Source organism: Tachysurus fulvidraco, chromosome 22, assembly GCF_022655615.1.
Source record: "Tachysurus fulvidraco isolate hzauxx_2018 chromosome 22, HZAU_PFXX_2.0, whole genome shotgun sequence".
Lineage (NCBI taxonomy): Eukaryota > Metazoa > Chordata > Actinopteri > Siluriformes > Bagridae > Tachysurus > Tachysurus fulvidraco.
Genome location: NC_062539.1, coordinates 4,668,924 through 4,681,842, shown reverse-complemented (window position 1 = coordinate 4,681,842; position 12,919 = coordinate 4,668,924). Strand labels below are relative to the sequence as shown.

The 12,919-nt window shown below is 38.5% G+C and overlaps 2 protein-coding genes across 2 annotated transcripts; one reads left to right on the top strand and one right to left on the bottom strand.

The window, feature by feature from the left end:
* The first annotated feature begins 304 nt into the window (after positions 1-304).
* On the top strand, positions 305-7,953 carry rab8a (RAB8A, member RAS oncogene family). Its single transcript, XM_027150813.2, has 8 exons — positions 305-526; positions 1,611-1,671; positions 3,236-3,296; positions 3,389-3,466; positions 3,552-3,641; positions 4,247-4,312; positions 4,920-4,970; positions 5,519-7,953. The coding sequence occupies exons 1-8, from the start codon at positions 403-405 to the stop codon at positions 5,606-5,608; spliced, it is 621 nt and encodes a 206-aa protein (XP_027006614.1). The 5' UTR covers positions 305-402; the 3' UTR covers positions 5,609-7,953.
* cib3 (calcium and integrin binding family member 3) lies at positions 7,634-12,362 on the bottom strand. The gene is made up of 6 exons (XM_027150815.2): positions 12,240-12,362; positions 11,957-11,991; positions 11,182-11,293; positions 10,275-10,422; positions 8,558-8,753; positions 7,634-8,350 (listed from the first exon to the last, which is right to left on the bottom strand). The coding sequence occupies exons 1-6, from the start codon at positions 12,318-12,320 to the stop codon at positions 8,329-8,331; spliced, it is 594 nt and encodes a 197-aa protein (XP_027006616.1). The 5' UTR covers positions 12,321-12,362; the 3' UTR covers positions 7,634-8,328.
* Between the last annotated feature and the right edge of the window lie 557 nt (positions 12,363-12,919).

Sequence of the window (12,919 nt, the reverse complement as noted above, 5' to 3'; positions counted from 1 at the left end):
AAACTATTTTTTTTATTTGTTTGTTTTTTTATTATTCAGTGTTCATTTTTATAATTATGATGTTTTCTTTATTAATATGCTTTGGGATTTAGGGCCCAATGTGTTGCAGAAATGAATATTTGTAAACATATTTTAATATAAACTACAGTCTCTGAACTGTTCAATGGACAATGCATCAGTTTCCTGGCTCTCCTGTGCACGTCCCATTCCGCATATTACTTCTAGGGGAGTCCCCTAGAGTAGTGCGCAAGCATGAGTTACTCTAGTCGACTCACCGAGCAGTAGGGAGCAGTGCGGTTTGGGACAGAGCCTGGGAGAGCCGACGCTCTTTGCTCTGTGCTGCTTGTCTACGCGTCGCCACTAAGCAAATTTGCCGGGCGGGATTTCCGCAAATTATCAAGTATGGCGAAGACTTACGATTACTTGTTTAAACTGCTGTTGATCGGGGATTCGGGAGTCGGGAAGACCTGCGTGTTGTTCAGATTTTCAGAAGACGCCTTTAACTCGACTTTTATCTCAACTATAGGTGCGTTCATTCTTTCTGAAGCCTGTAAACTACAGTGACACTGTGATATGTTCTGCGCTAGCTTAGCTTAGCTTAGCTGCTCACTAGCTAGCTAGCTGTGCTAACTCTTTCTTCACAAACGTAGTCGGATTAACTTGGATTTTAACCGTTTGTTTTTGCTTACCTTTTATATTACGTTTTATTGAAATAACAGTCTAAATGTGTCAGCTTACTTGAATACAACCTGGTTTCGATATGCTAGTTAGTTAGTTAGTTAACTAGTTACCTCACCCAGCTTACACTTAGCAAGCTAAGCACACTTAGACCTTTCTCTTAAACTGACGCACCAGACATTATCCTTTATATATGTGAAGAATATAACTTAGAAACTTTAAAATTATGCTGAAACCGAAAGGACGTATGAGTTTATTTGTAGCAATGTACATTTGTTTATTGGGTTCAACGTTAAACAGCTACTTAGCGAGAGCCTACATACGTACACACACGTCTCCATCCTATCATCACGGAAGGAGTGAGGTTAGCTAACTGGCTAGTGAGTAAGCAGTATTGGCTTTGATAGATATTTAAGCTTTTTGTTTGTTTGTTTAAAAAGAAAACAGAATATTTTTGTTTGATTAGTTAAATGAGCAAAATATTGGAGTCCCTGAACTAACAAACCTTCTTAGCTCATTCACAGCCAGACACAACCCACTTTATCAATTCAAGTTTATCAGATGCATTTTAAACGTTTTTATTATGTCCAGGTGACATTTGACGTCTAGTGGAAATATCTAGCAGGTTTTGATCACGTGTGGCATCTTTAGCATGAACTTTATTTGTGTGTGTGTGTGTGTGTGTGTGTGTGTGTGTGTGTGTGTGTGTGTGTGTGTGTGAAGCTGAGGAAGTGTTTTAATGCACTTTTGTAGTCATGATCAGTATTAGAGGAAGTGAACAGTATCTCAGCTACATCAAGGCCTTTTCCTGACATCTTGTACTTTTATAGAATCAGAGGTCTGAGAGAGAGAGAGAACCTGTCCAGCTGATTGTTTATGCCTTGCTTCATGTACTTCTTGTTTAATCTTTTTTATTTATTATTATTTTGCAGGTATCGATTTCAAGATTAGGACAATAGAGTTAGATGGCAAGAAGATCAAGTTACAAATATGGTATGTTTTGTGTCTTCTACTTAAAGGCCTCACATGGACTGTCAGCTGATTCTGGTTCCTTTTAAACTGAAATATACAGGTGACGTGTAAGGCTGACGAATCGTTACTTTGTACTTGGGCCCTTGACATACATTTTGTGTTCACAATTGGTTGCCATGGCAGCAGTGTTACTTTTAATGAGTAACCTCCTAGCTAAACAATTGGCGCCCGTGTGTGATGCAACTTGACAGAAAATCGTTATCATCCAGATGTTTATAATATTCTAATAACAGAACAACTTTTATCCAGGATTTTATTCCTCTTACTTTCTATCCATTTTTAGCTACGCTTAATGTTAATTAATAAGTTAAACCATCTTTTCCTTATCTGCCTTTTTGGGTTTTTTTTTTTTTCTTTTTTTTTTAGTTAGTTAGACAAAAACTGCCTGTCTTTTTTTTTTTTGGAGAAAAAGCACGAAGTCCTGTGGCAAACAGACATAATGATGGCTTCAAAGCACTGACCCTCGAGACGCCTTATAAATAACGTTAAATAAATGTCAGCTCATATCAGTGATTATACATGTGGGTTTCAGAGCGAGGAGTGTCAGTCCTGAAACTATGAACGAGCTGTTGCTATGAAACAGTAACCTATTTTGTTTTGTAGTTTCACTTCACGTTACCACGTTTGACTAATATCACATACTGATGAGATACAGCAGTCTGAATTTTATGCAAAGAGGAGTAATCACATACTTTATCAACAAATAAACCACTTTTTTTCAGCTGCAGGTTTTTGGAATTAGCTCAGCTGTCATTGATTTACTGAGTTTAAATAAAAAGAAAAATCCTCCATTTAAGCTAACATCTCCAGCCCTTTCACTCATCTCTGGACTGATGATCTGACTTTAGCTGAATTATTCATTTAAGTGTAAATGAGTGGTTAAGTCACAGCAAAGGATTTGCTCCAGAAATTGAACTGGTTCATGTTTATGCAATTAGACTTAATTAGAGATTGTGATATTTAATCATAACAAGGGCATTGTCTCCGTAGCGATGGGGTTTATTATGGAGTTAATCAGGATGCAGTTACTTAATCTGCTAGGAAATCCAGTACTGTATTGCAAGGATTTATTAACTATGCTCTTTCCCAGGAGTCAAACATTAATGCAGTGCAGGTTCGTGGGAAACGTCTCGACTCTGTTTATCATCTGATCGCTTCCATTACAGCAGCTACAAAGCTGTGATTACGGTCAGCTAGGCATCATAATAATAGTTAATTAACCTGTTAATCAGTCCTCTGGTTAGGGTTGTCCTAGAATTATTGTACATTGTGTCATTTGTTTATGCTGAAAATTAGCTAAACAGATGAACAAATTGAATTGTAGCTCTTGTAGAATTCTGTCACTTCCTTACTAAGGTACTCTCATGAGCAGGTTTAAAGAAGCCACTCTTATGTTTTTGGACATCTCTCCATGTTGGATTAAGATATTTTGTGAATCCAGCCCGAGCACTAATCTGGTTTCTGGCTGTGTGTCGAAATTGATCTGAATCCTAAGTCTCATAGAGTTTAACTGTGTGACCTGCAGGGACACAGCAGGACAGGAGCGATTCAGGACGATCACAACGGCGTATTATAGAGGCGCGATGGTGAGTTCGTGAACATTCTGAATTTATGTAATGCTGCATCTATAATTAATATAGATTAATAAACACACTAATGTATTCACTCCTGTGATCAGGGCATTATGCTGGTGTATGACATCACCAACGAAAAGTCCTTTGACAACATCAAAAATTGGATTAGAAACATAGAAGAGGTGAGGATTTATTGCTGATCATATAAATACTGCACAAAATCAACCGTGATCTGATTTATAACTCAACTCTTCACCTCTTACTCAGCATGCATCAGCAGATGTGGAGAAGATGATTCTGGGCAACAAATGTGACATCAATGAGAAGCGACAAGTTTCCAAAGACAGAGGAGAGAAGGTGAGGAAAAAGGATGCAGATCAGCTGTGATGATGTCTGTCATGGTGTAATGCGTTTTTCATTTCAGTCACTTGATTGGCACTTCTTGTCTCACTCACATAGCTTCTTTATTTGTATTTTTTTAGTTTACTGGAATGCTTATGTAATTTATTCTTTAATTTGCTCGACATCCTGCTTCATTCCTGAGCTGTAAAGTCTGGTTGTTCCAACCCTACCCTCAGCCCCAGAGAGATTTTGATACTTGCATCTGTTTCTAATCAAAAACTAAATTAAAATCACTGGTTAAATTTCACCACACACTGTAATAATAATAACCTGTCAGATAAAGACACCACTTTTTTTTTTTAATATAAATATATATAAAATACTGATAAATATATCAGTAGTGTAAAGATCCTCAAACTCCTTTTAGATTTGAGTACAAGATTAACAAGTGTTTTAGACAACAATATTAACTGCCACCCTTAACTTCCTGCCCTCTTCTCCCTAACACTCCTCTCTAGTTTCTCGCTTGAAAGATGTGCTGATGCAACCTCAAAAATACACCACAAAACATTTGTTAGCATCTCAGCTAATGGTTTAAAAGTGTTGTCTTTTGTCTTCAGCTGGCCTTAGAGTATGGCATCAAGTTCATGGAGACGAGCGCGAAGGCCAACATCAACGTAGAACATGTGAGTGAAGTGTACAGACCTTGTTTACCACACATTCGTATAACGTCTCTGCAGTGGAAAGCACGAATGCTTTTAACCAAAAGCTGTGTGTCGTTCATAAGAGATTTGACTTCTCTGTTTAGCTAAAATGACCACAGATGTGCATGTCAGCGTTACACCACAGACATGATGCTCACCAGCACGATCATGATGGTTCCATTACATTACTCTGCGATTGATGAATATTATTCATGTGTTCAGACGTGTTTCCTTCACTTCAGTCTGCTTACACTCACTTCATCTTAGACGTCACGTTAACGTCTCTTGTCATTTTTACAGATAACGCTTTATACGTCACCGTAAACATCGGCTCGGTCCGTTTATCGATATCAGCTCGACGTGTCTGTGATGATTCACTTCGACAACTGTTGTTGTTTGAGCTCAAAACATTCTTTGAATCCACTGCAGGCATTTAATTTATCAGACATTTATGTGAAATAAAGATCTCATGGCTAACAAGAGCCGTTTAACATGTTAGTATCAGCAGTGTTCAAGCAGGACAGAATCGCTCCGATCATGCAGTAAAATGTGAAGTATGACATTGTGCATTGTGTTGCTCTGCTTGTAGGCATTCTTAACACTCGCCAGAGACATTAAAGCAAAGATGGACACGAAACTGGTAGGACCATTTCTCCTTTTTCATAACTCACATTGATTCCTGAACCTAACCAACCTGTATCAAACTTAATCAACGTAGACTGTGATGCTTTACCGTCACAGAAAGATGTAGATTATTAAAACCTTGCTTCACTGCACAAAGTAAGAAAAAGCCTGGCTCCAGTTGTACGGTTTATTCTCTCTGGTCACCTGTCTGGAGCTGGCACTAATCATCATCGATGAGCTTTTATATAATGTAGGACAAGACCTTTCAGTAAAATACACAGACTAGTGTGACTCTGGTCCTGTCTGTCATGTTTATTCACTACACACTTTATTTTATTTTCTACTTTTCTCATCAGGATTCATCTAAAATCATTTTCTTGGCAGTGAACATTTCTCTTTAAATCGTAGCTGAAATTTACAGATGTGTTTCCGTTATATAGATATATTATTATAGCGAAAAAGTGCTCTTAGAAATGTACAGTTCGTCTTTAGATGTCAGATGACGCAGAACAGAGCGTGCTCTGGATATTTTAATCCGTTTTCATTCCGTGTCTCTTGCTATAGGAGGGAAACAATCCCCAAAGCAATCAAGGAGTAAAGATCACCACCGAGCAACAGAAAAAGAGCAGCTTCTTCCGCTGTGTTCTACTGTGAAGACCAAGGCCTTATTGTCCTCCAACCTGCGGCTGGACCCAACTGGACTGTGCTCTTGTTTTTAGCACTTCTCTCTCTCCCTCCCTCCCTCCCTCCCTCCCTCTCTCTCTCTCTCTCTGTGTTTCAGCACCTCTCTGCTTCCAGCCCTGGCACTGCTGGAGTGCTCAGCTTATCTGATCTGCTTCCACTGACACATGGTGTCTTCCAGCTCGCATCCCTTTTTTCTGACGAGGCCGTGGAAGGCTTGCATAGATGTTTTTTTTGTTTGTTTTTGAGGGTTTTTTTTAAATACATTTTTTGGATCGTCATGTCATCATGACTAAAGATCGCACATTAAACAACACATTCCCATTTAGTCTTCGCAGTCTTCTCTCTGCGGCACAGAAGGGGTCGATAACGTCCAAGTTCGTTACTCGGTCGCGCTTTCTTTTATTGACAGTCATAAAGCAGCACAGTAACAAACACCGGTGCTTCTTTTTGCGCCAGCTTTTATGATTGAGTTCAACACAACGGCTCACGTTGCACTCGACATTCCGACATTTAAAACCAGTATTTTTTCAGAAGTAATTAGTGTAGTTCTGTTGTATGTTTATTCTTCTGTGTAACTAATTAATAAAAGAAAGGCATCATGTTTTGCCCTGTTATAAACTGCCCCAAGAAAATGCATACTACCAGCAGATCTGAGTTCGAATGAAATACCTGAATATTTATTCTGATCTAAGGCAAGAAATTATATTCAAGTCTTAAAGAAGAGAAATATGTATTTTTACCATCTCTCCTTAGGTGTTTGCTTTTATTTTCCATTTGATTTGGCTTTGAAAAGTTCCTATTTACCCAACAGGAAACAGCTGTGTTTTTTTGTTTGTTTGTTTGTTTGGGGGTTTGTATTTTTTTTGTTTTTTTTTAATAATAATATTTGAATAGACCCTTAACACACTTGTCACTTCCTGTTCGAGACTATAGATGGCATCATGCACCCAGTACGATTCTTCAACATATCCTGCTCATTTCCTGTGCGCGCTCAGATTATTAGAGTGCATATGACTGGACTTATCTGCACATAGAACAGCTGCTGTTGTCGTTTATGTCGGCCGCCTGCTTTCGCTTTATCTTCGCTGACGTGTTATATACGCGCATCTTAATACAAGCTAGCAATAGGCCAGGAGAGCCGTTAACTTACCAGCGCAAAGGCACCCATCATGTATCTCAAAAGAAAAAAAAAGAAGTGATGGAACAATAGCTTATTGATTAAGAGTTTTATAAAAACAGTGTTTTACAGTTTTGGTTCTGGGAAGCAGAGAGAAGTTTCACTGACAGGAGAATTGTTTTCTTTGTTTGCATTGAAACTTGAAATAGAAAAGCTTTGGTTTGAATGAAAAGATTTAGCACCTCCCCCCCCCCCTCCAAAGAGTTTAAATGTCTCTGCTTCCTGTACGAGTTTGTTCACTTCTCCATATCACCCAGTCTCTCTTCCTTAACATTCTGCCATTTGTCTTAATATCTAATACTTGATCTCTCATTCTAGATCTATGCATTATGAAGGTGACTTTTTTGACTTCTCTCTCCCTCTCCCCACCCCCCCTCTCTCTCCCCACCCTCTCTCTCTCTCCCCACCCTCTCTCTCTCTCTGCATTAGGTTTTTTGTTACACTTCTTAAACATTCCCATAGTCTGTTTTTTTTTTTTTCTTTGCTTTGTCAATCACTTTTGTGCAATTTAGTGACTCTTTAATAATAAGAGACTTGTATAGAGTATCGGGTGAGAAATACAGTTTTCACTGTTCAGTGTGTTTTGCTTCAGTAACCTGTAACACAGCAATGGATCTGTCTTTGATCCGACAGGCACGACGGCTCGAGCCAGCGCTTGCCATTTATTTCCCTTTCTGTGCCCACTTTACGGTTGAGCGCCACTCCGAGCGACAGAGGCGAGGATATAAGGAGAAAAAAACAGAAGAGGAGAGGGTTTATGAAACCGGCACAGCTTCCCGAGGTTTTCACAGTTTTGTCAGCTCCATCAAAGCCTCTTCAAGCAGTTCATAGTGTTTAAATGTCAGATCTTTATTTCTTTATTTTATTCTCGAAATCACTGTCATTCGTATCGTTTTCGTTTCTTTTATACGTTCGTTTAATTTTTGATGGCGAGGTGAACGGGGGGGGGATGAAAGTTGTTACATTTTGAAAAAAATATAAAAACAACAAAAAAGGAACAATTGTAAATAACACTCAAAAAAGAGATCTACTTAAATTGTACTGTACTTTCTAAAAAAATGATGTTGAAAAATTGTCTACAGTTTTGTAGATATCAGTGCTTTTGATTTATTAAAATAAGAATCTTTTAAGAAGTGAAGTTTTGTGTGGTGGTTTTTTTTTTTGTTGTTTTTTCATTTGTGCCTCATTTTTCATTGTTAGTGCAGACGTGGTGTTGAAGCAGACAGATCTGAGCTTACAGGTCGGTTTTGAAGCCATGGATCTCAAACAATGCTTATTATCATCAAACAAAAGTTGCATTGAAGGGAGGAAACTAAAACATGAAGGAAGTCGATCGAGGAAGTGCAACAACTTGGTTTGATGCATTTCACTGTTTCATTGATTCGTTGTTCTCCGCAGAAAAGTGCTGTAATCTGAGGTCAGGTGATATTTCCTCCATCTTCTCTTCACTGTCCTGTAGTGTCTACGTTCTGCTCAGTCAGAGAAGAAACTTGTCCTTAAATCCATACTTGTCTTATATTCTGATATGGAATGTGCTAGGGAGGGGAAAAAAAGACCTGTAATATATTCCCTATCTGCTGGTTTTAAATAGAGTTACACAGGTTCTTATGATTTGTTCACATTGTTCTTTGTTTTTAAAAAAAAATTAAGGCCACTGGGATTATGATACCTATACTGAGAAAATATACACAAGATACTTCGACACTTCTGTTCCTCAGCTTTAGATGTGCAGTAGCTCTAACCTGAGGAAGTCTGGTGCTCTCACGATCATGTGCTGGAAATCCTCCAGTGACAGACGGCCGTCGTTGTCCATATCGGCTTCGTCGAGGACTTTTTCACACACCATGCTCACTTCGTCCTCGGTCAGCTCGTTCCGCGTTAGCTTGTTCAAGGTCTTCTCCAGGTCCGATTTACAAATGAAGTCATCGTTGTTAAAGTCTGAGAAAGGGAAATCTGTGAATAATGATATACACTATTCAAGCTCAAGACAGATGCTCAATACAGAATGGCTAAAATTTGGTGGACGCATGACTGGGACCACAAACATGGTCCTTCCCTAAATTTAGGGACAAAGCTTTAGGGACATCTGTTTTGTATAATAACATATGGACTAAATCATTCAAATGATCTCAACCGAATTCTCAGTTTCAATGGTTTGATGTTTGATTTTGCTACCACACACACATACACACTTTGTTTTATTCCTTACATAATATACACTGAGAAAAACAGACCAATCTCCAGATGAGGCACAGTGTATCCCATAAAATATATATGGATCTAACATCCATAGTGTTTAAATCTGTGTATTATGCTTACAAACATAAGGATGATTAAATAAAATAGATTAGCATGTCTAAATCTATACGTATGCCTCAAAGGCCACGTTTTGGCTTAGTAACAATATTTATATATAATTAGTTAAAATGGCAGAATAAGTCTAAGTTAGAGAATAAATTGGATCAATTATTGGATCTATTTTTTTTTTACTAGCCAAGTAGCTGACACAAGCTACCATATAACATATATAATATTCATCTGATGCTAGCTTGATCGAGAGCCTTCTATGTTAGCATGGCTCTATTTCTCTGTGGCTAAGGTGCCTTGTTTTACCTCAGGTCATTTTTTTTGTCTATTTTTTTGAGATAGACTGTCATATGGTGGTAAGCGTCATATGATAAATTAGTCATGTAGTTTGTATTGTACAGTTTGAAATGACATGTTTGTAATTACAATGTGAGGCTAAAGGCAACAAAAATGTCTTGACTGATCAACTAGATTTACATGACAGGATTTACGATTTGTCAGTTTTACAATAAAAAAAAAAAACTTCTTGTGGGTTCTTGCTATGGCTTCCACTGCTGTGCTTCTGTTCGATTCAGTTAAATGCAGATATGGCGATGAGACTTGTGCTTCCATCAGTCATCGGTGGAGCAAAGCTCCTTTTGTTTACTGTCTGTAAATAATGAATGAAAACTTTCTCTTGACCTTAAGAGGCCATGGAGCATGTGCTGCTGTAAACTGTCTTAATCTGATAGCATGTTTAATTAGGCAGCCACACACACACACACACACACACACACACACACACACACACACACACACACACTGTTCTGTTGGGAGTTCTGTTTGGAGATCGACCATGCTCTGATAAACCTATGCATTATTTACACCTTGCTTTAATGTCCTGTCAGCTGGTCTGTACGCGATTATCACAATAAATATTCTATGATCTCTGCTCCTGTACATGTGTCTCTGACCTACAGTCATTTTAAACTACTTTATCATAAATAATGACACCACTGATACGCTGGCCTGTGAGAGGTTTGGCATGGTTTGTGTGTGTGTGTGTGTGTGTGTGTGTGTGTGTGTGTGTGTGTGTGTGTGTGTGTGTGTGTGTGTGTGTGTGTGAGAGAGAGAGAGAGAGAGAGAGAGAGAGAGAGAGAGACTTGGACTGACCATAGATTTTGAATGCATAGTAGGCCTTTAGATCTCTTGGTGCCATTTCGCTCAGCACTGAGAACATATCCAAGAAATCGTCCAAAGTCATGTTTCCTTCTCCATCCTCGGAAAACACTTCTGCGATTCTCTGCCTAAACGGATTATCCTGAACAGGACACACAGTATGTAATTACGGTTAGGTAAAAAAAAATATATTGTACATCACGACAAAGAAATCCAACCTCAAAACTCTTTTCTAAATTGACATAAAGATGTCAGAGTAAAAGTCTCTAAAGTTTCGAGAGATGAAAAAAACAACACAATATTAACCATAAGAGGCTAGTTATTAGGGATGAAAGAGCTGGTTTAAGCTAACAGGACGACTATGTTAACACCATAAACCACTTTTTACAACTGTGATGAGCAGAAAAGCATCTCACTATACTCAAAACACCGAACCTTTGAGGAAAATAGGTAGAACAGCCAAGAAGAAGAGTCTGAAGCTACAGTACAGTGGACACAAGCCCCACCATCACCTTTGCTGTTTTAGTGAGCCTTTAATATGTATGTTTTTTTGGGTATGTGGACCTGTAAATACTGGCGTCTTGATCGTACATCATAAACATTTTCTACATCTGTGTGATTATTGGTGGATAGGTTTTCTGATGGAAATCATGACCCCTGGTTCTTGTTGTGACAGATAAGCTAGTGATCAATGTGAATAATGCTGTGTGAAGTGGCGTGTAATGGACTTGCACTTCAGCAGAGTCCATAAGTTGATGCTTTCTCAAGTTCAGGGGGATCTGATGACACGCAACCTCTCCAAGGCTGCGATCAATTAGTAGCGGATCCATAATTGATAAGGAACACGGAGCGGGTGGTTCAGTGTGTAGTGTTAGTGCAGTGGGAGGCCCGTATACGGTACCTTCAGTTCTGGCATGCTATCAATCAGCTCATAGGGCAGACGCACATCTGGCTGGGTGGTGTAGTCAAGCGGAACGAGCTGTGGGGCCAAATCGCGATACCTATGAAACAGCCTGGTAAAAAAAAAGGAATAATTAAGAATATAATTATTTTTTCCTAACGATGTGTACATTTCACTGATGTGAACAATCAGGTCATTTGGAAAAAGACACCAAATGACAGTCACATCGTTCAACTTCATGCTTTGTTTAAAAAGTAAATTAAAATACTAATAATTATATATATATAAGACACAGAGAGAGAGAGAGAGAGAGAGAGAGAGAGAGAGAGAGAGAGAGAGAGAGAGAGAAATAATTATGTTATCAAGTTGCCATGACAATGAATAGAAATATTGGTGAAAGTAGCATGAATGTTGTGGGTTTACACAGGAAGGAGTTATTTATTGGGTGCATCTCACAATGAACTAATTAACTTGTAATCTTATGATAAGAGAAAATAGATCAATTTGCCTATTTGTGTTCAATATTGTTATTAAATTGTTATAGTTATTGACGTGTTGATATGCCACTTCGAAACAAATACATACATATTCAAATAAATACCTTTATTATAACAATATTATTGTTATAATAAATGTATTTATTTTGAAAGAAAGAAGGAAAGAAAGAAAGAAAGAAAGAAAGAAAGAAAGAAAGAAAGAAAGAAAGAAAGAAGGTCGGTGTCAACGACGTTGCACAGAATTGATTTCTTGAACAAATCATTAAAAATAAATTTACCTTAAAATTTCTTTTCTGGTGAAAAATGTACAGTCCTGTAAATCAGAATGGAAATGGAAATGATGCTAATATAAAGATAAAGTATTGTGGTAATGTCAAGTAACTTCTCTTATATTTATTGAATATACATGTTTTTCTCTCTTGCTCCTAATAATCTTATTCATTTTGAACAATATTTAAGATTATCAGCAAAGACCGAGCCTCGCTTGAGAGGTTCTAGTGGCTACAAAGGTTCTTCTAGGATCACTACTGATTTCTCCTCCTGAGCTGAAATTTGACTGACCTGATACGCATCCAGCTGCTGTTGAGTGAAAACAGTCTGCTTGTTCCCCATTTCCCTGTGACATACAGTACAGCCCAGCATGCGAATGCAGTTTTAGTCTGCGAGTGTGTCGCTCTGCAATACTGTGGAGATGCAAACAGATATTTCAGCTATGAAATGCCTGTGATAATGAGGACTTGGGAAGAACAGAGGTGGATCAGATATCCCTCTGTGTCTCCATTATAATAGCCACGTTTCATCGTTTTCATTGCTTTGAATGGCAGGCCCTTTTTGGACGTGAATGCGTGCTGTCGGTCAGCGGGAGTGCCAGTGGCACAGAGCCCCTGCTGAGGACTGGGGGGTGACGCCTCAGACCAGAGTCAGGTTACACCATGTTTTAACCAGGATCACAACACACACACACACAACTGGGTTCAGGAACACAAACCGCCATCAAAGTGAAATCTTAAACCTAATTCCTTGCATAATTTTTAATGTTATTGATAATATGAACAAAATATGTAGACACTGATGAATGCAGAATTTAGAGGTATCACATTGATGTGAGGACAAATGCCTGGTAATTGATCATGAAATATTCATGTGTTCACACTTTTTCCTTTGCACTGTGACTTTATTGTGGAGGTGCAGCAACGCCAAGGGGGACTGGTATCAGTGTGTCAGTGCGTATCGCCATTGTT

Coding starts and splice junctions, on each gene's coding strand:
- rab8a (XM_027150813.2), top strand. CDS start 403: ATGGCGAAGACTTACGATTACTTGTTTAAACTGCTGTTGATCGGGGAT. Junction 527..1,610: donor GACTTTTATCTCAACTATAG/GTGCGTTCATTC, acceptor ATTATTTTGCAG/GTATCGATTTCAAGATTAGG. Junction 1,672..3,235: donor AAGATCAAGTTACAAATATG/GTATGTTTTGTG, acceptor TGTGACCTGCAG/GGACACAGCAGGACAGGAGC.
- cib3 (XM_027150815.2), bottom strand. CDS start 12,320: ATGCTGGGCTGTACTGTATGTCACAGGGAAATGGGGAACAAGCAGACT. Junction 8,754..10,274: donor CTATGCATTCAAAATCTATG/GTCAGTCCAAGT, acceptor TCCCTTTCTCAG/ACTTTAACAACGATGACTTC. Junction 8,351..8,557: donor AGAGCACCAGACTTCCTCAG/GTTAGAGCTACT, acceptor TCCCCTCCCTAG/CACATTCCATATCAGAATAT.